Source organism: Marasmius oreades, chromosome 3 (assembly GCF_018924745.1).
Source record: "Marasmius oreades isolate 03SP1 chromosome 3, whole genome shotgun sequence".
NCBI classification, from domain to species: domain Eukaryota; kingdom Fungi; phylum Basidiomycota; class Agaricomycetes; order Agaricales; family Marasmiaceae; genus Marasmius; species Marasmius oreades.
This window is the reverse complement of record NC_057325.1, coordinates 2,470,380-2,488,764: the sequence shown is the minus strand read 5'-3', so window position 1 is coordinate 2,488,764 and position 18,385 is coordinate 2,470,380. Positions and strand designations below refer to the sequence as shown.

The 18,385-nt window shown below is 48.9% G+C and overlaps 6 protein-coding genes across 6 annotated transcripts; 3 read left to right on the top strand and 3 right to left on the bottom strand.

Annotated features, from left to right (window-relative positions):
- The first annotated feature begins 4,982 nt into the window (after nucleotides 1-4,982).
- Nucleotides 4,983-7,451, top strand: E1B28_006121 (uncharacterized protein). The gene is made up of 9 exons (XM_043150742.1): nucleotides 4,983-5,178; nucleotides 5,230-5,505; nucleotides 5,555-5,602; nucleotides 5,658-5,764; nucleotides 5,817-5,951; nucleotides 6,006-6,105; nucleotides 6,155-6,221; nucleotides 6,276-6,362; nucleotides 6,420-7,451. The coding sequence occupies exons 1-8, from the start codon at nucleotides 5,037-5,039 to the stop codon at nucleotides 6,355-6,357; spliced, it is 957 nt and encodes a 318-aa protein (XP_043011832.1). The 5' UTR covers nucleotides 4,983-5,036; the 3' UTR covers nucleotides 6,358-6,362; nucleotides 6,420-7,451.
- Nucleotides 5,656-7,510, bottom strand: E1B28_006120 (uncharacterized protein). The gene is made up of 8 exons (XM_043150741.1): nucleotides 7,268-7,510; nucleotides 7,087-7,215; nucleotides 6,882-7,037; nucleotides 6,791-6,826; nucleotides 6,625-6,729; nucleotides 6,232-6,571; nucleotides 5,918-6,169; nucleotides 5,656-5,850 (listed from the first exon to the last, which is right to left on the bottom strand). Exons 1-6 carry the CDS (start codon nucleotides 7,356-7,358, stop codon nucleotides 6,456-6,458), a joined length of 633 nt encoding a protein of 210 aa, XP_043011831.1. The 5' UTR covers nucleotides 7,359-7,510; the 3' UTR covers nucleotides 5,656-5,850; nucleotides 5,918-6,169; nucleotides 6,232-6,455.
- Nucleotides 7,511-8,254: 744 nt separating this feature from the next.
- Nucleotides 8,255-11,779, top strand: E1B28_006119 (uncharacterized protein). Its single transcript, XM_043150740.1, has 6 exons — nucleotides 8,255-8,279; nucleotides 8,348-8,879; nucleotides 8,934-9,129; nucleotides 9,184-9,271; nucleotides 9,325-11,424; nucleotides 11,480-11,779. The coding sequence occupies exons 2-5, from the start codon at nucleotides 8,486-8,488 to the stop codon at nucleotides 10,765-10,767; spliced, it is 2,121 nt and encodes a 706-aa protein (XP_043011830.1). The 5' UTR covers nucleotides 8,255-8,279; nucleotides 8,348-8,485; the 3' UTR covers nucleotides 10,768-11,424; nucleotides 11,480-11,779.
- A 120-nt stretch (nucleotides 11,780-11,899) lies between these two features.
- On the bottom strand, nucleotides 11,900-12,847 carry E1B28_006118 (uncharacterized protein; the record flags this gene model as incomplete). The annotated part of the gene is made up of 2 exons (XM_043150739.1): nucleotides 11,900-12,322; nucleotides 12,440-12,847. The coding sequence occupies 2 exons, from the start codon at nucleotides 12,845-12,847 to the stop codon at nucleotides 11,900-11,902; spliced, it is 831 nt and encodes a 276-aa protein (XP_043011829.1).
- Nucleotides 12,848-12,892: 45 nt separating this feature from the next.
- E1B28_006117 (uncharacterized protein) lies at nucleotides 12,893-16,224 on the top strand. Its single transcript, XM_043150738.1, has 6 exons — nucleotides 12,893-13,299; nucleotides 13,350-13,775; nucleotides 13,835-14,812; nucleotides 14,891-15,037; nucleotides 15,100-15,713; nucleotides 15,772-16,224. The coding sequence occupies exons 2-6, from the start codon at nucleotides 13,685-13,687 to the stop codon at nucleotides 15,970-15,972; spliced, it is 2,031 nt and encodes a 676-aa protein (XP_043011828.1). The 5' UTR covers nucleotides 12,893-13,299; nucleotides 13,350-13,684; the 3' UTR covers nucleotides 15,973-16,224.
- Nucleotides 16,225-16,957: 733 nt separating this feature from the next.
- On the bottom strand, nucleotides 16,958-18,312 carry E1B28_006116 (uncharacterized protein; the record flags this gene model as incomplete). The annotated part of the gene is made up of 4 exons (XM_043150737.1): nucleotides 16,958-17,086; nucleotides 17,136-17,713; nucleotides 17,770-18,208; nucleotides 18,265-18,312. 4 exons carry the CDS (start codon nucleotides 18,310-18,312, stop codon nucleotides 16,958-16,960), a joined length of 1,194 nt encoding a protein of 397 aa, XP_043011827.1.
- Between the last annotated feature and the right edge of the window lie 73 nt (nucleotides 18,313-18,385).

Below are 18,385 nucleotides of genomic sequence, written 5' to 3'. Positions count from 1 at the left end.
GCAGGAATGGATGAAGAAATCTGAGGATCTTATGGCTGAACAGATCCTGAAACTCAGGGAAGAGTTCAAGATGGCATCCTCATCTTCTGGAGGGAAAAAGCGGTCTGAGCCATCTCGCTCAGATCGTTCTTTCACTCCCTTTCAGAAGGGCAGTAGGGAAAACAGAAAGAACTCGGCCCCTAGCTGCCTCTTATGTGCCGAGTCTCATAAACTCATGGACCATGTTGACAGCAGTGGCGAGAGACCATGGGCAGCCCTTCGTGGTGGCGAAATCATGCATCCAACCACAAACAAACCCATCTGTATCTCCCACAACATCTATGCCTCCGGTTGCAATGCTGGAAAGACCTGCTCTAGATTACACGTCTGCTCCTTTTGCGGCCAGTCTGATCACCGCGCCTTCAGCTGGAAATGTCGTGACAGAAAGTCTGTCACCTGAGGCTTTTCGTAAACTTGCTCGTTCCTCACCCCTTCCCTACACTGATTTCTCGACTACCATCCATTACCGTCCTCATCTTCCCAACTCCCTTCCAACTCACAACGAGATTTTCAAGTCCATCATCACTCCATATGATTCTTCCGCCTTCGCCTCTCTTCTCGCAAAATTCAACCTGCAGTCGTCATACCCAATCCTTGTCCACAATCTCCATCATGGTTTCCCACTTGGCAACATGCCACGTATAGAACAGACCATTGTCATGCCAAACCATTCCACGGTCGCCCAGTACCCTCAAGTCATTGATGACTACATAACCCAAGAGCTCGCTTCTGGCCGCTTCAGTGGTCCTTTCTCAGAAGACCTTATGAGGACTATAGTCCGTGGTCATTTTATCTCATCGCCGTTTATCGTGGCTACGCAAGACCAAGGACCAAACCTTCCTCTCAAACATCGCGTTTGCCGAAACCTTTCAAAGTCCACTAAAGTACAAGTTTCTGTCAACTCATTCATCGAAAAGGAGCTCTTCCCCACTCGTTTCGACACTGCTTCGAAGATGGCCGAACTGGTGAGTTGTCTCTTTTAATCACTTCCTTCCATCTACCACCTACTCTGCTCCTCCCTATTTCCTCTATGGTCTTACTTGACCTACCAAATCTGGTCAATCTTGTCCTCCCGAACCCGGTCACTCTGACCTATCGAACCTGGCCTTACTTGGCCTAGCTCCTCACTCTGTCAATCCTACTACTCATACTCTTACTCACTCTAAAACTTCCTCAGGCCGCCTCTGCCCCTCCAGGTACGAGAGCGTGCACTCTTGATATCGCAAAATTTCATCGTACATGCCCGGTTCTTCCCGACCATAAACCTTTCCTCGTGGTACAGGGGAGACCAGGTGACTTTTATGTTGACCACTGTCATCCTTTTGGTGCAGTTAGTGCCAGTAGTAACTCCGGCATGATATCGAATGCCGTTGTTGACATCTGGCATGCACAAGGTCTTGGACCTGTCCTCAAGTATGAAGACGATCTTAATGCTTTTCTCCTCCCTTCACCAACCTCATCCGACAACCATTATTCCTATCCCTATAACCGTGCCAAACTCCTTCGTCACATCGAGACTCTCTGCATTCCCTGGCATGATCCAAAAGACAAGGGTGACGAAGATTTTATCTTCATCGTCACATTTGTTGGTCTGCTCTGGGACCTTCCGCTTCATCGGGTCTCTCTCCCCGAGAAGAAGAGGTTGAAGTATCTCGGCCGTGTCACCTCTTTCCTGGAGAACAAGGTTCATCGTTGTGATCTTCTCACAGTTCAGAAACTTCATGGCACTCTTTGCCATTGCGCATTTGTCTTTGTGGACGGCCGTTCATATCTTGCCTCACTCTCCAATTTCATGTCAAGGTTCAAGGGGAACACTTTCCTCTGTTTATACCCTACTCGCGCCGTTATTCGAGATCTCCTCTTTTGGAAGGTGTCCCTCTCAGACACCACATTTTTTCGCCAACTCCACCCTAAAGGTCCAGTACGTGATCTGGGTATTTTCGTGGATGCCTCCACTGAATGGGGCATTGGCATTCTCATTGGGACTCAATGGGCAGCCTTCCATCTCCTTCCAACTTGGAAAGAACCCGGTCGCGACATCTGTTGGTTAGAGACCTTGGCCATTGAGCTTTTGGTCTACTTCCTTGACAAGATGGCGTTCAAATTTACGAATCTCCTCGTTCACTCCGATAACCAAGGGACCATTGGGGCTATGGCAAAGGCCCGTAGCCCTAATATCTTCATCAATCACTCTCTACGGCGTATCTATGCTATTCTAAACCCTCTCTTCATCTCGCTACAGATGACCTACATTGAATCTGAAAAGAATCTGGCTGATCCCCTCTCGCGCGGAGAGTTTGGTGACCCAGCTTCCCAACTACCACTCCTCTTTGACATACCGGAGGAGCTTCTATCTGTCATCTACTATGATGGATAGTCTTTTCTTTGGTCATCTGTCAGCGCGTGCTGACAAGGGCCCTGGGAAACCGCGCATCCCAGTCGTGCTCAAATCATCTCCACTTGTCTCTCATAACTCCATCCTCACAGGCATTTCTCCGCCATCTTTTCCCTCAGCTCACTCTTACTCGGTACCATTGTCCAATCAAAACGGTTACCATAATTTGCCTCATATGACATCTCTCTATTTTCCTTTCATCTCCTCACAATTTCCAGGTCTCTTCTCAGCTCCCACCGCATCGGCGTCCTCTCGCATTCTCCCAAACGACGTTCCACCACAGCCACAGATACCACACCCTCCAAGACGGGGTAACGAAATTTCTCCTAGCCTCTTTTGCCCATTTGTCCCTGCAAAGGACCGCATTCACCGATGGTTCTCCCCTTACTCGCTTGTCAAACAGATTGAAGACAGTGCTAAGTACCCCTCTGAAGTACTCTCCCTTGCCTCAAAAGCTATGGCTGGTGGTATTGTTGACAGGACTAAAGGTACCTACGGTGCTGGCATACTCCACTTCCACCAGTTCTGTGATGATCTCAAAATCCCCGAAGACCAACATATGCCTGCTGATGTGACTCTCATCCTTGCTTTCATTGGCAAATATGGTATCGGGAAAAAGTCTGGTTCTTGTTGTCGCTCCTGGTTATCTGGTCTCCGGGCGTGGCATATCCAACTTCAAGCCCCATGGTGTGGGGATGATCCTCGTCTCACCTGGGCACGTGTCACCGCGAATCGAGAGGGCGCACACTTACGTCGTGATCCTCGCCCGCCAGTCTCTTACTCACATCTTAGGGTACTCAAGCAAGCTCTAGATCTTGGGAAATCTAAGGATGCAGCGATCTGGGCTTGTGCCGTATGCTCGCTTTATGGTTGCAGGTGGCTTGGAGAGACCACTATCCCTTCTGTCAAAGACTTCAATCCCCATTTTCATGCTTCCCGCTCATCTCGCATCGTCTTTAACTCCCTCAGTGATGGGAACCTCTCATGCTCCATCAGCATACCCTGGACTAAATCTACCCGGGAAAAAGGTGGCACCATTTCCCTCACACCATGACCCCTTGATGCCAATGGCATCTGTCCAGTTGAGGCCCTTCGCAATCACCTAAAAGTCAATGATAAGATTCCTACTTCCTTCTCATTATTTGCCTTCACGGACGAAAATGGCTCTCCTTGCCATCTCACCAAGAAGACTTTCCTAGACACCTGTCGCTCCATCTGGACTTTAGCTGAACTCTATGATATCATGGGTCATAGTTTCCGTATTGGTGGTGCTGTCGAACTCCTTCTAGCCGGAGTTCCTCCCGAGATTGTGGCTCAAACCGGCGGTTGGACGTTGCTCGCTTTCCTTCTTTACTGGCGCCGTGTCGAAGAAATCATTACAAATTCTACTTATCATGCCTACAAGGCTAATCATAAACGTATGTCTGATTCAATCGAAACCTACCGTGTATCACATAGAATACCCAACTCTGTACTAGATTTCGTAGCTGATAGGGACTCTTTACTTGATACATTAGATTAAGTTTATTCCTTTTTATATGATTACTCTTACGGCTCCACTCTCAGACTGAGGGCCCTCCCACCCGCTATCCGGTGGGTGTACAGTTCCCTTTTCGTCTTGGTCCCTGCACGTCGAGCGGGTGCTCCGTTTGGGGCGTTCAGGTACCTGCTGCTCATAACGTCCTTACACCGGGTGGGTGGCCAGCCTCCGGCAACCCCATCCTTCTCGTATCTCCCTTCCATCCCTTTCCACCCTCTTCCACCTTCTCTCGTCCATCGTGAGCACACATCTCATTCCGAGATAAGGTCGAGCTTGCGAGAGATTATCTGAGGATGAGATCACGCGGCAGATGGACGCGCTCGCAGCACTCTTCTCCTCACACGTCCATCTTGCCGCTCGCATTTTGACATCCATATCTCTCTTGCTCTTCTTCTAAAAAAATTTTCCCTCCCTCCACATCCCTACAACGCTAAGGTGATAGGTAATTGACTTGCTATTTTACGAGTTATTCTACCTACTCTTTGGCGTTCAGGTCTGGTCTGGACACACAGATTCACGGTTTTTTGTTCCTGCCTCACCCAGCCCGTGCCCTCCCGGCCAGCCTCCGGCAACCCCATCCTTCTCGTATCTCCCTTCCATCCCTTTCCACCCTCTTCCACCTTCTCTTGTCCATCGTGAGCACACATCTCATTCGTTGTAAGTTGACAAAAGTGAGTCTGGGTATGGTTGACTGCCAGTAAGATTAAGATTAAGATTAAAATTTACATAAATCCACTTCGGACCCAGTGGATGTAATAAGTTCCAATATGAGTAATAAGTTATGTTTGGATTCGCTCAGAATTCACTCACATGTTACTAATTCTCGCCAAACACACCTTCTTCACTAGTCATGATTTATATGTTAGCTTTATACCTCATACTTATGACATACCTGAATAATCTCATTATTATCATCTTATTAGAGCACCCTTGGTGATGTTTTTGCGACTGAAGTCACTTCTAACCTTTGACGCGGTTCAAACAAACGCGCACGTGACCGACACGGCCAAACGCTTGTTTTTCAAGTCCATTCATGATCAGTCCTGAAGATCTTGATTCATAATGACGCCTCGAAGTGACAGTCGACCGACGTTTGATACATTCGTTCATTCACCGTCACCTGTCTTACCACTGAAAAGAGCGAATCACGAACATGAAGTCTTAGACGAGATACCGACCCAAACGGCAGAGCAGCTCGCACAAGGTTAGCTTGTGCGTTTTCCTCCCGTATAATAAAGTTCTATCGTTCTTTCAGCGCTCAATATGTCTGCAAGGACCGTACATCTACCACAAACAAACACAACTTCATTTCCAATAATGCGGTCGGCTGCCGCGCTGGCCTCACAGAGACGGGGCACCACAATTACCAAGTTTCCAACCCATTTTCTTCCGCTGGATAAACTCCTGGAGGGTGGTATTCCGCGAGGTCGAATCCTGGAATTGTCGGGTCCCCCTGGGGCTCCGAAGGGAAGGGTCGCTGTGGGAGTCGTACGCTCCTTCCTCGAAGCAGAAGAGGGAGTGCTCTTTGTAGGTATGAACACAGTTCTCGACAGCCCTTCAACCCAGTATTCACTTCGTAGACTGCCAAAACATGTCAAATCCCAGAATACTCGAGGAGACTTTGAAAGGCAAGATTCTTTGTTCATTGGCGCCAGAATAGCTTCAACCTTGGTTGGTTTTCAGACCTACCCAACCATCAGACCCTTCTGTCTTACTTGAAAGTTTCTGCTCTGCTTCAATTTGTGATATTCATCCATAATCTGGGTACTTATCTGTTGGCACATCCTACAGTAGGTGCTAATATTCACTGTCTGTGTATTGTCTGACGGCGGCGGAAACCAGTTATCTCTCCTCGTCATAGATACTATATCGTTCCCTTTTCAGAGCACGACAGATATCAAAACTTCGGCCAAAACCTCAATGTTTGATCAAATCAAACGAACCTTAGTTCATGATTGCGCTGCTCACAACTTGACCGTCAGTTTTCCTGCGTATCGATGGCCCTGCTGCAAATTCATTGAGATTATTTAGGTCGTGATCACCTCCCAACTAGCCACGAAACTGTTTAACCCTGATGGATCACCCGGAAATTTTGAATCGGGGGCGAAGGGCGTATTAGTGCCGCAACTGGGTTCGTCAATGACCTGTTTGTTGCGCGGTCAATCTTGACTCTAATCTAGGGCCAGCATACCTTCCTGCAGGAAGAACGTATCGTGTCATCCTTTCCCGAGAGACGGCTGACACCGGGTACGCTCACCTTCTTCTTCCGTAATGGGTCTTGGAATTCATTGCAAGTGACAGGCTGGTGCGCATACTCTCTTCACCAGAGGGTCCTCGGTCAACGATGGGCTCGTACGAGCCCTTCCATTGGTCTCCCCACTAACGTTGGTGAGACGAGAACTTATTGGTTTCTAAGGTCCAATACTTAGCTGAAGAGTGGACCAGCTTCCAGCGCACACAGCTCTAGAACAAAATGAACGATCATCCTCTACCAGATACAATTTCGTTCGGTGTCACAACCATATCCATTTTCCAATCACTCTCGTCCACAGGAACCGAATGACCTTCCATCATTTGTTCTCGAAGAGATAACGCAACTATGAGAAGACTGTGAACCTCTAAACTGGACTGTAGGAGCGAAGTAATTTACCGAGTAATGGAGGCGGGCGGCCAGTCACCGTATAAGCCGAGAGGTATTGATCGTAATATCCCTTTCCATGTCCTAGCCTCGACATTGAGTTATCAAAGGCCACACCTTCAGATTGGTTGTTCCTTTTCGTCAAATATCAATGCCTGATGTCAGGAATCTCATTCACCTGGAACGATTACCATATCCAATCCTTCATCCGAGGCTGATAAAAAGTCCGATTGGGTAAATGCAAGGAATGAATCAGCTCAAATACACACCGTTTGCCCTAGGCTGACCTGAGAAATCGCTGGTGGGCTCCTTTATTCCCCATAATCCGCTAGGTAACGAGTTCAAATCATCGTTGCTGTAAACTCGCACTAAGTCCATACGCCCTGGTGTCTTCTTGTCGATTTTCGGAACGAACAGCGTCTTGCCTAGAAGTCCATCAACATCATGCTTAGCAGCCAATTCTCAAGGCCTCACCGCACTTGAGAATCTCTGAAACGATGTCTGAGGTGTCCAGTTCGCCGGAGGGCATGCTAAGATAGCAGCTGATGTTTTGAGATTGTCGGAAGTGTGGAAGTTCCAGCACTTTTGCTGAGACTAATTTTGCTGTTCAGACCGAGTATAAACGAGGTGAAACGGTCGGTCAAGTATTAGGCACATTGCTCATCGATACTCGACGCAGCGAGAGTTCGTAAAACAGAGGACACAGATTTTCGCAGGGCCTCCTTTTGTGCAACAACGACGTTCATGATGTCCTGCAAGACTTCTATGGAAACTTCTGACTCGAGAGGGGGTAGAGGACCAAGTCGGTACGAGAAAGAGCCGAATACGCTCAGCGCTCGCGCAGCCGTATGTTTATAGGCCTGTCACCGACCCCTCTGTGACGATGCCAAACATGTACAGAGGGGCCTGTAAAACGGAGTTTAAATTTGGCTGAAAGAGCTTACCATCGAGCGATCACCGGGCCGACGTTTTCCGTTCCCCATAAGGCGACTGCCAAATTGGGACAGGGCGCAAACGCGCAAGCAACACAGCGTACTCCAGGTGTATCCTGAGATGTCGGATGGTGTCGAGCATACTACTTAGATTTTTCCCACTTTTGAGTCAAAAAGGATGCATTGAGTTTGATGAAACACCTTTTAATGAAGTCCTCTGAAGGCTCCAGCTTGAAATCGTATGATGCATCACCTACTATTGGCACCGTACTTGACTTTGAAGCATCTAGTGCATCAGGCAAGTGCATTTCCGGTCTTGTATATACCAAAGAAGTCAAAGCGAACACTTTACGAAATGCTTATAGGTTGTGCTGGTGTTGGTGCTGAATATGAATGCTCTGCTGGCCTGGGACTCGTTGCAAGTTGGGCAAACATCGAGGTCCGAGAATTCTATGGGACTCAAATTTCTTGGATTCAGGGTTCTTTGAAAGATGGTTTAATATTTATGATGTATATAGGTTGCACAATGGTCGAAAGAAAAGGACAGAGTGAGAATAACAGTAGAGATGGAGTGCAAGCGCTCTCTCCCAATATGGCAGTCGCCATATGGGGAACGGGTGAAGTCGGAATGGGTGATCGGTCGATGATAAGCTCTTTCAGCCAAATTTAAACTCCGTTTTACAGGTCCCTCTGTACATGTTTGGCATCGTCACAGAGGGACCGGTTACAGGTCTAGTATGTTTACCCCAAGTATTGACTCCGCTCTCTGCAGTGGTTCTGACTCATTTCCTGGTGCCTTCTAGGTCAAGTCCTCGCATCCACTGAAGCGGAGAAGCGGTCCCGCTCAGACTCGGAACTGTCAAAAACATGAACCGTTATAAAAGATTCGAACGTTGACCCACTCGTCATTCATCTCAAGACTGTCCATTTGCAGAAGAATAATGCCCCGAGACAAATCTCCTCCTGATACCGTCGGCATCCAGGCCACCTCCCAGCAGACGCGCTTTGATATCAACGAAGACACCGCTTCCACAGATCTCGACCTTCATGCTGTCAATATCTCTATCGGAAAAAGAGATATTCTCATGGATTCTCATCTCAAGTTATCCCCCGGCGTTCACTATGTTCTCGTGGGACGTAATGGTGTCGGAAAGTCGACGCTCATGCGTGCCATTGGCGAGAAGTTCATTCCTGGTATCCCAAAGTCTATACGAGTACTGTTGCTGCAACAAAGCTACAATCCTGCCGTCGATGGAGGTAAAGAAGATATAACTGTTTTGGAGTTCGTCGTGCAAAGTGATACGGTCAGGACAGAAGCTTTGCGAAGAAGTGGCTGTACGTGTACATCTTGTACTCCGAAGCATCTTTCAACACTGACCATGATTCTAGTACTCCGAAAAGCACTTGACGATTACAATGATCCTGGTGCCGCTGTAAGGGTAGTGAGGGAGTTGAAACACGAGGATCACCTGAAACAACTCAACGATGCGAGGAAGACCGCCCAGTTGAGAAGTGGTGCCCGGGGACTCAAGGCTAGAAAAGAACTGAAGACCTTGGAAGCCCAAGTAGAGGAAGAAGCCGCTAGGTATGGCCATACTACGCGTACACACTCTCACCCAATCACAGCTGGTCTCTCTAGGTTACAAGATTTAAGTCTCCATACAGTCGCCGAAGAGACGAATGAGGCAGTCATGATGCTCGCAGATATTGACGCTGCTCTTGAAGCGGTATAGTCCCCTTCTAGCTAGTGGACTCCCCTCAGCTAAAACATGCTTTCTAGATGTCTGCCTCAACCGCTGAAGTACGCGCTACAGACCTTCTACTTGGCCTCGGCTTCGGCTCCACTGCTATATCTCAACCCTTAAAATTCCTTTCGGGCGGTTGGTACATGAGAACAATTCTTGCATCCCTACTCTTCCAACCCTGCGATATCCTCCTTCTCGACGAGCCCACCAACTTCCTAGATATGCCGTCTCTTCTCTGGCTAGAGGCGCACCTTCAGGAGAGAACAGATACCACCATTCTCCTCGTTTCACATGACCGAACTTTTTCGGACTCCATCGCAGATGAGATCATCGTCCTGCGCGATTGCAAGCTCGAGCGGTACCCAGGAAATCTGTCGGCCTACGAGGCCACACGTTCCGAGCAGAAGAGGCGTCTCACTCGTTTAAAGGAAGCACAGGACAGACAAAAAGCTCACATGCAAGACACCATAGCTGGCAACGTTCGTGCAGCCATCGTGTCCGGTGACGACAAGAAATTAAAGCAAGCCGCATCTCGACAGAAGAAGCTCGATGAGAGGATGGGCATACAGGTCGGGTTGAAGGGCGGGAGATTCAAGCTCAATCGAGATTTGGCAGGCTACCACACAAACATGCGAGCAGAGATTGACATACCTCAGGATGACGTCGCCGCCAAAATCACCATTCCATCCGAACTCCCCGAGCTCAGATTTCCCGGAGCATTACTCTCCGTGGAGAACCTGACTTTTAAATACAAGCGAGTGGCCACACCCACACTTAATAATATCAAACTGACAGTCCATCTTGGTGATCGAATTGGACTGGTTGGTCTCAATGGGGCGGGTAAATCCACCCTTGTCTCTTGCCTCGTTAATCGACCCCATTCAAATGGTCAGATCACAAAAGGAACGGTCAACTGTCATCCGAAAGCGCGTATTGGCTACTTTTCTCAAGCTCAAGTTGAAGAGCTCCCTCCATCACGCACTGCGCTCGAGCTGACGATGGAGGCTCATGGAATTGACTCGGAACGCGAAGCTCGTGCTGCTCTTGCTTCCATGGGTCTAACCGGCAGAGCAGTTTCTGACATCCCGATAAAGAAACTTTCGGGAGGGCAGAAGGTGCGAGTTGCCCTGGTTCAAATTCTTCATCCTAGCACCCCACATCTCCTCGTCCTGGACGAAGTTACGACGCATCTAGATTCAGAGAGCGTTGTGGCACTCGCGAAGGAGCTCCGAGCTTTTGAAGGGGCAGTCGTGATCGTGAGCCACGACCGATGGCTGATCCGGAACGTCATTGAGAATGAACTGGAGGAAAGTAGTAGTGAGGACGAGTCTGATGGGAGAGCTAGGTCTTTGGCAACGTCTTCCAATAGATTGAGGAAGGTGTGTATGGTTGGGAAAGGGGAGGTTAAGGAACTGCTTGGTGGTGTGGGAGAATTTGAAAAGAAGGTGAGGAATCAGAAGAAGAGGAAGCGTGGATGATTGTGGGAGGTGATGTATGATTTCTTACATTCTCAATCTCCCCTTTTTCACGGAGACACGAAAAGAATGACAAAGTTGTTTCTACCTCACTTCCTGTACCTTCGCCTCTCATTTGCCAGACCTCGTGATCAAGAGGGAGTTGCAGCGTCAAACTTGCTTAGGGTGGTTCCAGGCGGGGCCCAGTGTTCATTTGGCTTGATGGTGTGTATCTGTGGTAAAAGGAACAAAATCACAACTCCAACCGGCGATGAATCCGGCTCGAAAATGGCGTTCGACTATTTCTGGCTTTGAAATTTGACTGCTCGCAGCTTCGAGAAACGAGTCATCCAAACAGGTCCAATAGCCACACGGTGCTTCGTTCATCTACTTCGATCTCTCCATAGTGAACGGAAGATATTGAAAACCGTAGATAGTCGAGTAAGTGACCCTTCAAGTTATCCATATCAGGCTTGCCTTGGGCTGAGCAAGTTTTCGCTATCGTACGAGCGAGTCTTGCCGAATGCGAGGCCACACGCGAAAGGTACTGCTAGTCAGGCCTAGGGGAACTTCCATCTAACGTTCGATCAGTGCTTTGGAGCCAATTTGGAGCGACGCCGCGTGGTGTGGTGTGGTGACTGGTTTCGAGCCTTCCTCTGCGCCTTTCGCCTCAAGTCAACAGTCAGTGTGTCTTCCCGGTATCGTGCAGAAGAGCTCACGAGACGATCTGTTACAGGTAGAACAATCGACTCACGATGGGTGCTTTTCTTGGAGAGCAACCGATGGTCATTTTGTTTTAACCTGAGTGCTTCCAACTTGAATTCGGCCAAGCCTGAAAAAGTCTACGGGTTCTCTGGAAGGCTTATATCCGGAGCACAATTCCAATAATTCACTCCTGAAGATCGGAAGTCTCCGCCATTCGTGTCAACGTACTCCCGTTATCAAGTCAAGGATTTTGGAGTTTCGCAACTCCTGTAAGGCACGCGTTTTGGTCTTTGTACTGCGAGATCAATAATAACCGGCGAACACGTCGGATGTGTGGTATGCTCACTGCTTGCTGCGTATCTAAAGCCAGCCGTAGTCAATCCCACAAAGCCAATACTCATTCATTCTACCCGTTACTGTCAATTAGAATTATACCTGAATGTTTTCTAGCTCAGACGCCGCCCCCATACAGTTCGAATTCCCAAGGCACGCTATGGCTTTGACTCGGACTAGCCTCACTGGACCATATTCTACGAAGCCGACAGGTCGCGTACACCCTCACGTATGAAACGTGTGAATAAGTCCCGTTTGGAAGGGTTCTCAGAATGATACTCCTCTCTATACTCTGACTCGTGGGCACTAGGTCCGAATCATCCGAAATCGAGTGGTAATCGGTGTTTGCGAGGGCAGTGAAATACGGCAGGAAACTTGGGATATTGAGGGTTATCGTGGCCCAGGAGGTGAGTGGACGTGAGGAGGAGGAGGGAAAGTTAAGAGGAAGGTGGAGGAGAGATGAATGGTTCGAGGGAGATGATTGTAACAGGTGATCATTGTATGTCGTTTTACTCGGCGAAATATTGAGTTGAGGATCTTTCTGTTTGTAAAGATTACCTGTAAGTCCTTCAAAAGAAGTAGCGACGAAGAGAGAAGACCAAGTCTGGGTGTAACATAGGACGGGTGGAGTTGAAGGTGATAGTGGCGGAAAATTCACCTGAAAAGTCGAGAGTCTAATTCTTCCCTCTCTGCCCATTTGATCGACAATCCCGATCTCTATACTGCATTCTCTTTCCAAATTTCGGATCTGGAAGTGAATCCAAGGGTGCTTCAGACCTAGACTTTGGTAATCTGAACCGTGGGGAGGTGACTGGATAAAAGTGGTAGGTAAGGTAGGGGATTGAAGGTGCAAAACAGTCTGGCATAGTGCGTGCCCGGTGCCCGATATTTTGATCAAGGATGCTGGATGAGGAGGACCAGGCTCGGATGTTTCGTCATCGACAAAGTGAATGAGTGAATCTGACGGAAGGGATTCGTCGATATGTGTTGAGAACAAGAAAAGAGGATCTGAACTTGTGGAAGAGAACAGAGAAACAATTCCAGGCTGTAGGGTAGCGGAGAACATGTCCCGGGCATGTGACCGCGATGTGTCACTGTGAGTCGTGACGCAGTGACAGCCCAACATCCATGACCGAACGCTGAACACAAGGCCTTCATGGATCGACTGTGGTGACTGACACCATTCGAGTCTGGTTGATCCGCGCCCTTTCGCCGCTACTTGTTACCCCAAAGCTCCTAGGAGCGCTGCAGCAAAAGATAGCTATCATCGCTCTTTCCCCGGACATCCTAGTCTCACCCCACCCATGCGACCCTCGACTCAGCGTTTGTACTTGTAGTTCTGACTTGTGTTTCTCACCATGCAGTCAGTCACTTTTCAACTTGGGAATACTTTGTACGTTATAAGATCCCAATCTCTCCGATCAGTCGGAGCCTGCAACTGCTTTGGCCTAGAGAAACGGCACGTCCCGAGGCAGCAATCTTGCCGCTATTCGAGGCCAACACGTGTTACCAGTGATAGTATGTTCGTGACACAAGAACTTCCTGGAACGATATTCATGGGCTGGAAGATCACAGAATGGCCGCCACTCAATGACATTCCGTCAAGTTCTGCGCCGCACCCGCCTCTCGGTGCCTGCCGAACGCTTGCCGTACAGACACCGGGTGCCGGTTCCCGGAGCATGCGGCGCAAGAAGCTATTAGTCTATGCGGATCCCTTCAAGACCTGTCCCAATAGGGCAGTTGTCGTTGGCTACGGTCTTCGTCTTCAACGATCTGCAGATGTGTTAATACATTTCTGTTCTATGTGATCCTCGGTCAATGAGGTGATCCCTCAGGGCGGCGCGCTAGTCTTTTGGGTTTCTTAGTACGTTGCTCCTGCTACTTTAACTACCAGGCTACCTCCATGTACTCCCCAACCAGTGCCAAAAACCCTCCAGACGACCCTACTTCTCCTCCATTTCTGACAGATCAGCTATTGTATCCAGACTTCGCAGGTATGTCGTTCTTAGATCACAAAATGGGCCACTTCCTCAGCCAAACGGCAATCGTACAGAGGATCATAGGATGATTCAACGTTCCCGCTCATCAACATCAACTTCGCCCACGGAACTGTGGAATGAACCCTCTCCTCTAACAGACTTGTCCCTCTCTCCGAGTATCTCTCTCGATCCTGTGAAATTGGAGCCTTGTTCTCGCCCTACATCACCCCACTTTATCATTGAACCTTTTCTATCTTCTCTCGTCGTACATAAGTCCACGTCAGTCCGCGTCTTCCCCCATCGTCGATCGCACTCTCCGGTCACCCAGTCGGAGCTCGCGGAACAGCTGCTCATTTCTCAGTCTTTAGCTCCTCCCACACAAGTCCCTCTTCGTGCCACGCACGCAAGCACCGAAATGCTTGAAATGATGGGTTCATTCCGGCTGAACCCCTTTGCCTTTCATACCAAACATAAAGGTCCTCAACGGGAGGATCTGTACTTGACCTGGTGCGGCGAGGAACCAAAACCTCTTGAGGAAGAGCCATGCATGTTCGAATGGCAACTAGAGGGGTACTGTGGAGGAATACTTGAGGACCTCAACCTCATAGTCATGGACGACGCATCCAGTACTGCCAGCGATAGTGACTCGTACTCGTTCCACGATTCATCCCAGCAGCTTCCATTCCCATCTGCGATGTCAAACACATCGACGTCAATTTCTTCTCCCAGCGCTTACCATGGTGCTCTCTTTACCCCTCCGACATTTAGCCCAGGCCGACAGCACAATCAAGGCACACCAGAGCTTCCTGTCGAGCTGTCAGAAGCTCAATGCAATCCCAACGATTTCGCTAACGAGATTTCGGCCCATGATTCGGCGCGTCCTCGTTTCCGCTTACCTCCCACCTCGTTTCCTGGCTTTCCAAGTGTTTCCTGGAACCAATCCCAATCAGACTCGTTCTACTCTCCCTCAACTTCCTCTTCTAACTCCTCTTCACAGGGCTTCTACTATCTTCGATCTGGTCCCTCCGAATGCCAGGCCAGACCCCACAATTGTGCGCGACTTGTCGTCTTGTTTTCCGGCTCACGTGTTAATATTTTCTTTCTAACAATGTTATTCTGGGGCTGTACAGACATCTCTCGTCCCTATCCTGGCGCTACAGAACGTGGCCGTTCTAGGTCATACCCCGGAATCGATGATTCTGCCCAACAACCTGAAATTGCTCGTCATCGGGGGCCCATCCAGTACATGTTAAATAGACCTGGCTGCGGTGTCAATAGTAAGTTCCATAGGGCCCACGATTTGCTCCCTGGACCTTCCTCACTAGACCCTTGAATACAGCTTCTCGTTCTGTGATGGCGTCTTCCCTCTTGCCACCTGCATGTTCTGATAAAATGGAGTCCCGTAACGGGGCGGCTTCCCAGAAAGCACATTTTCCTATGTTCTCGCTCTCAAAGGTCCCAGCTTCGTATCACCATCGATATCACAATCGGCCGGGGGTCCTTGATAATCACTCGCCGTCGTCTGTTGCCATCGGAGCTGGCACCATTGGCCTTCCCTCCCTCCCGGCATGTCTGTCTAACGGCAGTCCTCCGAAATGCCCTTCCCCTTCTTCCCCTCTAACGTCCTGGAAAATAACATCCCCTGAATCAAATGATGTCTTAAATGGTCCGCCGACTTTGCAACATCGGTCGGTCGTGTTTAGTGATGGGCCCATTCAATGTTCGCAATATTCAACCGCGTTTTCGTACGGCCAATCGAATTCGTATCCCGCACATTTTGGGAACATGGACCCATCGGTTCGACGAGGGCAGGTACTTCCAAGGGCGATGCTGTCTCGTCAGTCCTCTAGCCCCATTACTACGATACCGACTGCCGTCGAACTTTATGCGTCTAGACAGTCTTTTGATGCACTTTCGTCTTCGCGCTCGGACTTGGAAATTTCAGGCGAACAGGTATTGATAAATTTCTCCTATCACGCACGCCTATCGATCGAGAACTTATTCTACGCAGAACATAGCTAGGTCATCTAGGACTTGCTGCACAGACCTACTCCCCGGTACCAGTGTTCAACCTCGTCATGATTCAAATGACTGCGGCGCAGGGACAAGGGCTAATTGCAATGAAGGGTACGCATACGGCGTGAGTAATTATGGTTTGACCAGTCGCGATACTCAGACCTTCCCACATCATGGAACCGGCTTCTATGCTTAAACCCACTTATCAGGTGGTCGCGATGCATAGAAGTGTTGACATTGTGTCTATTGTTCAAGATTCAAGGTCTTATTCTAGATCTCTCGTTAACGCGAGGTTGCACCCTGGGTTTAGGCGCACTGGGTTCTGGGTTTGAATACATGGTGGCCCGTTGCTTTGTCCATACGGAATTTTTTTTGTTACCGTAAGAACTTCTTTAGGGTTCTTAAAAATATACCATTACCAACGCTGCCGTGTTAACCTCTCATTCCATAACCATTGAGTTTATTGACCTGTCGTTAGACGTGACCATGAAAGTATACGTATACGTAGTTCATGATCGTAGATAGTGTTTTTAAGTTTGTCAAATATAATCGATAACGCCGGAATGTTTTATAAACTGCGACCATCACGGTCTCCGGATAGTTGGTCGAGGTAGCGTAGGAGGACCGCGGGTTCTCGTGTCGCAGGTCACTTAGACTTCAATCGTTGGCCACAATAAATTTCAAGTTATATTCGAGAAAACACAGTGTAAACGGAGAATACTCATACACATTTCCGACTCAAGAGGCAGATTCAGCCTTCCCGTCGATTCAACGGTCACATACCTGCTCGTAGCGAGTGTGGCGGGAAAATCGGAGAGGAAGGTTTCGGTATGGTTCTGATTCATTCCGAGGTCATATTTTACGTTACTGTTACGACGATGTGTCATGATAAGGATCCTCAGGGATACCGACATTTCATAGGGTCGGAGTATTCTACGGGGTTACCGCGGACAAAAGCCCGCAAGGTCAGAATTACGCAGCGTTGGAGATGGAACACTAGACTGCGACTGGTCCTGCCTGGTCTCTACCTAGTTTTTACTGGATTCAATTGTCCGATCATGTACTATATGTCTACACTTATAATCTCAGCCATCTAGTAGTATTAAGAACCACTACCATCATCGTGCTTGCGATATTGATATCTATACAGAGCCGTCATTCGAACATCTTCGTACGAATCCTTAGGCATAAACCATAAAACCAGCATCTTCCTTCGGGGTGGCCGCCGTGCATACTGCTCGACCGCCCTTCTCAATGGTCGACATAAATCCATCAGAACAAAGAAGATGAGCAGATCCGTCAACATCGTCCTTTACATGACTGTTAACCTTGCTTCGTGTCCAGAAAACAAAGACTCACAGGCACCCACTCCCACCCACCACACCTTATATATTCCACGACAGGGGGACCGTCTCCTCTATCGACGATCTCCCCTTTGTCGTTGTAGGTCAAATTAACGTGGTTTCCATTATTGTATGCTTCTTGTAAAGCCTTCATCAACTTGGGTTTGAATGCCTGCCTTGTTTCCGAACTGTCCCAAGATAAAGAGGGATCACGGAGAGGACGAATCATCACCAGGTCGCACGTAGCCTCGACAGGTGTAATATCCTTAACAAGGGGTGTGATGCGGAACGATGGCTCCAAACGATCGACATTGACAGTCGAGAGGAAGTAAGCGAAGGGACCATAGACATCCACGACATCGTCCTCGCCATCTGAGTACGGTTCGAATGACTTCATCAGTGGATCATAGACCTCAACCACACCCACTTTCGCAGCCGGAAGTAGTTTTGCATGCCCACTGTACCACTTTGCAATATTATTGTGAGCAGCCACTTTGAATCGTTCAATCCCGGGGATTTCTTGACGAAGAGATTCGGAATCGTTCAGGATGGCTGCGTGTAAGCATGTCGATACAACCACCGCAGAAACGACAGCTGTTGAGGGGTGGTCGGTCAACAAAGGCACTGCGTAGCGAAAAATGCTTCCTCGCCTTTTGGATGTGCATGCTTCTCTGGCGACGAGGACAAAGTAGATATGGCCAGGGTCAGAGGAATAGCGCTCTTTGCATCGATAAAAGACTGCACGGATTGCAATTTATATGTGGTTTCGTTCGAGGACTCTGGCGTAAGGGGTGGAAAGAAAGATGAAAACAAGGCATTCGCCGTTCCGCAAGGTACAAGGGCGAAATAGAGCTTAGAAAGTGTAGCGCCAGCTCTGCGCCCCTTCAATTCTGAACTTGACAAGAAGTTGATAATTTCGTGAAAGGTCCCATCGCCCGAGCCCAAAATCACGACAACTTCCCCCTCCGTCGTCTCTAGAGCCTCTTTCACAACCTCCCCAGCATGTCCTGGACGCTCTGTCGCAATGATTTTGGGAGTCGGTTTATGTGCCCGGTCGAGGAGGGGTATAACCTCTTCTTCTAAGAAACTCTACCAACGAACGGCTTCTGGATTCGGCTGAGGGAAAGCAGACAACGAGTACAAACCTTTGAAGTGCCATTCCCACAAACCGGGTTATATATCGCAATTGACATGATAGGCGACGCAGAGGGAAGTCATCGTCACGTGCTACCATTGGAGTACAGCTCGAATAGCTCAAATAGACGG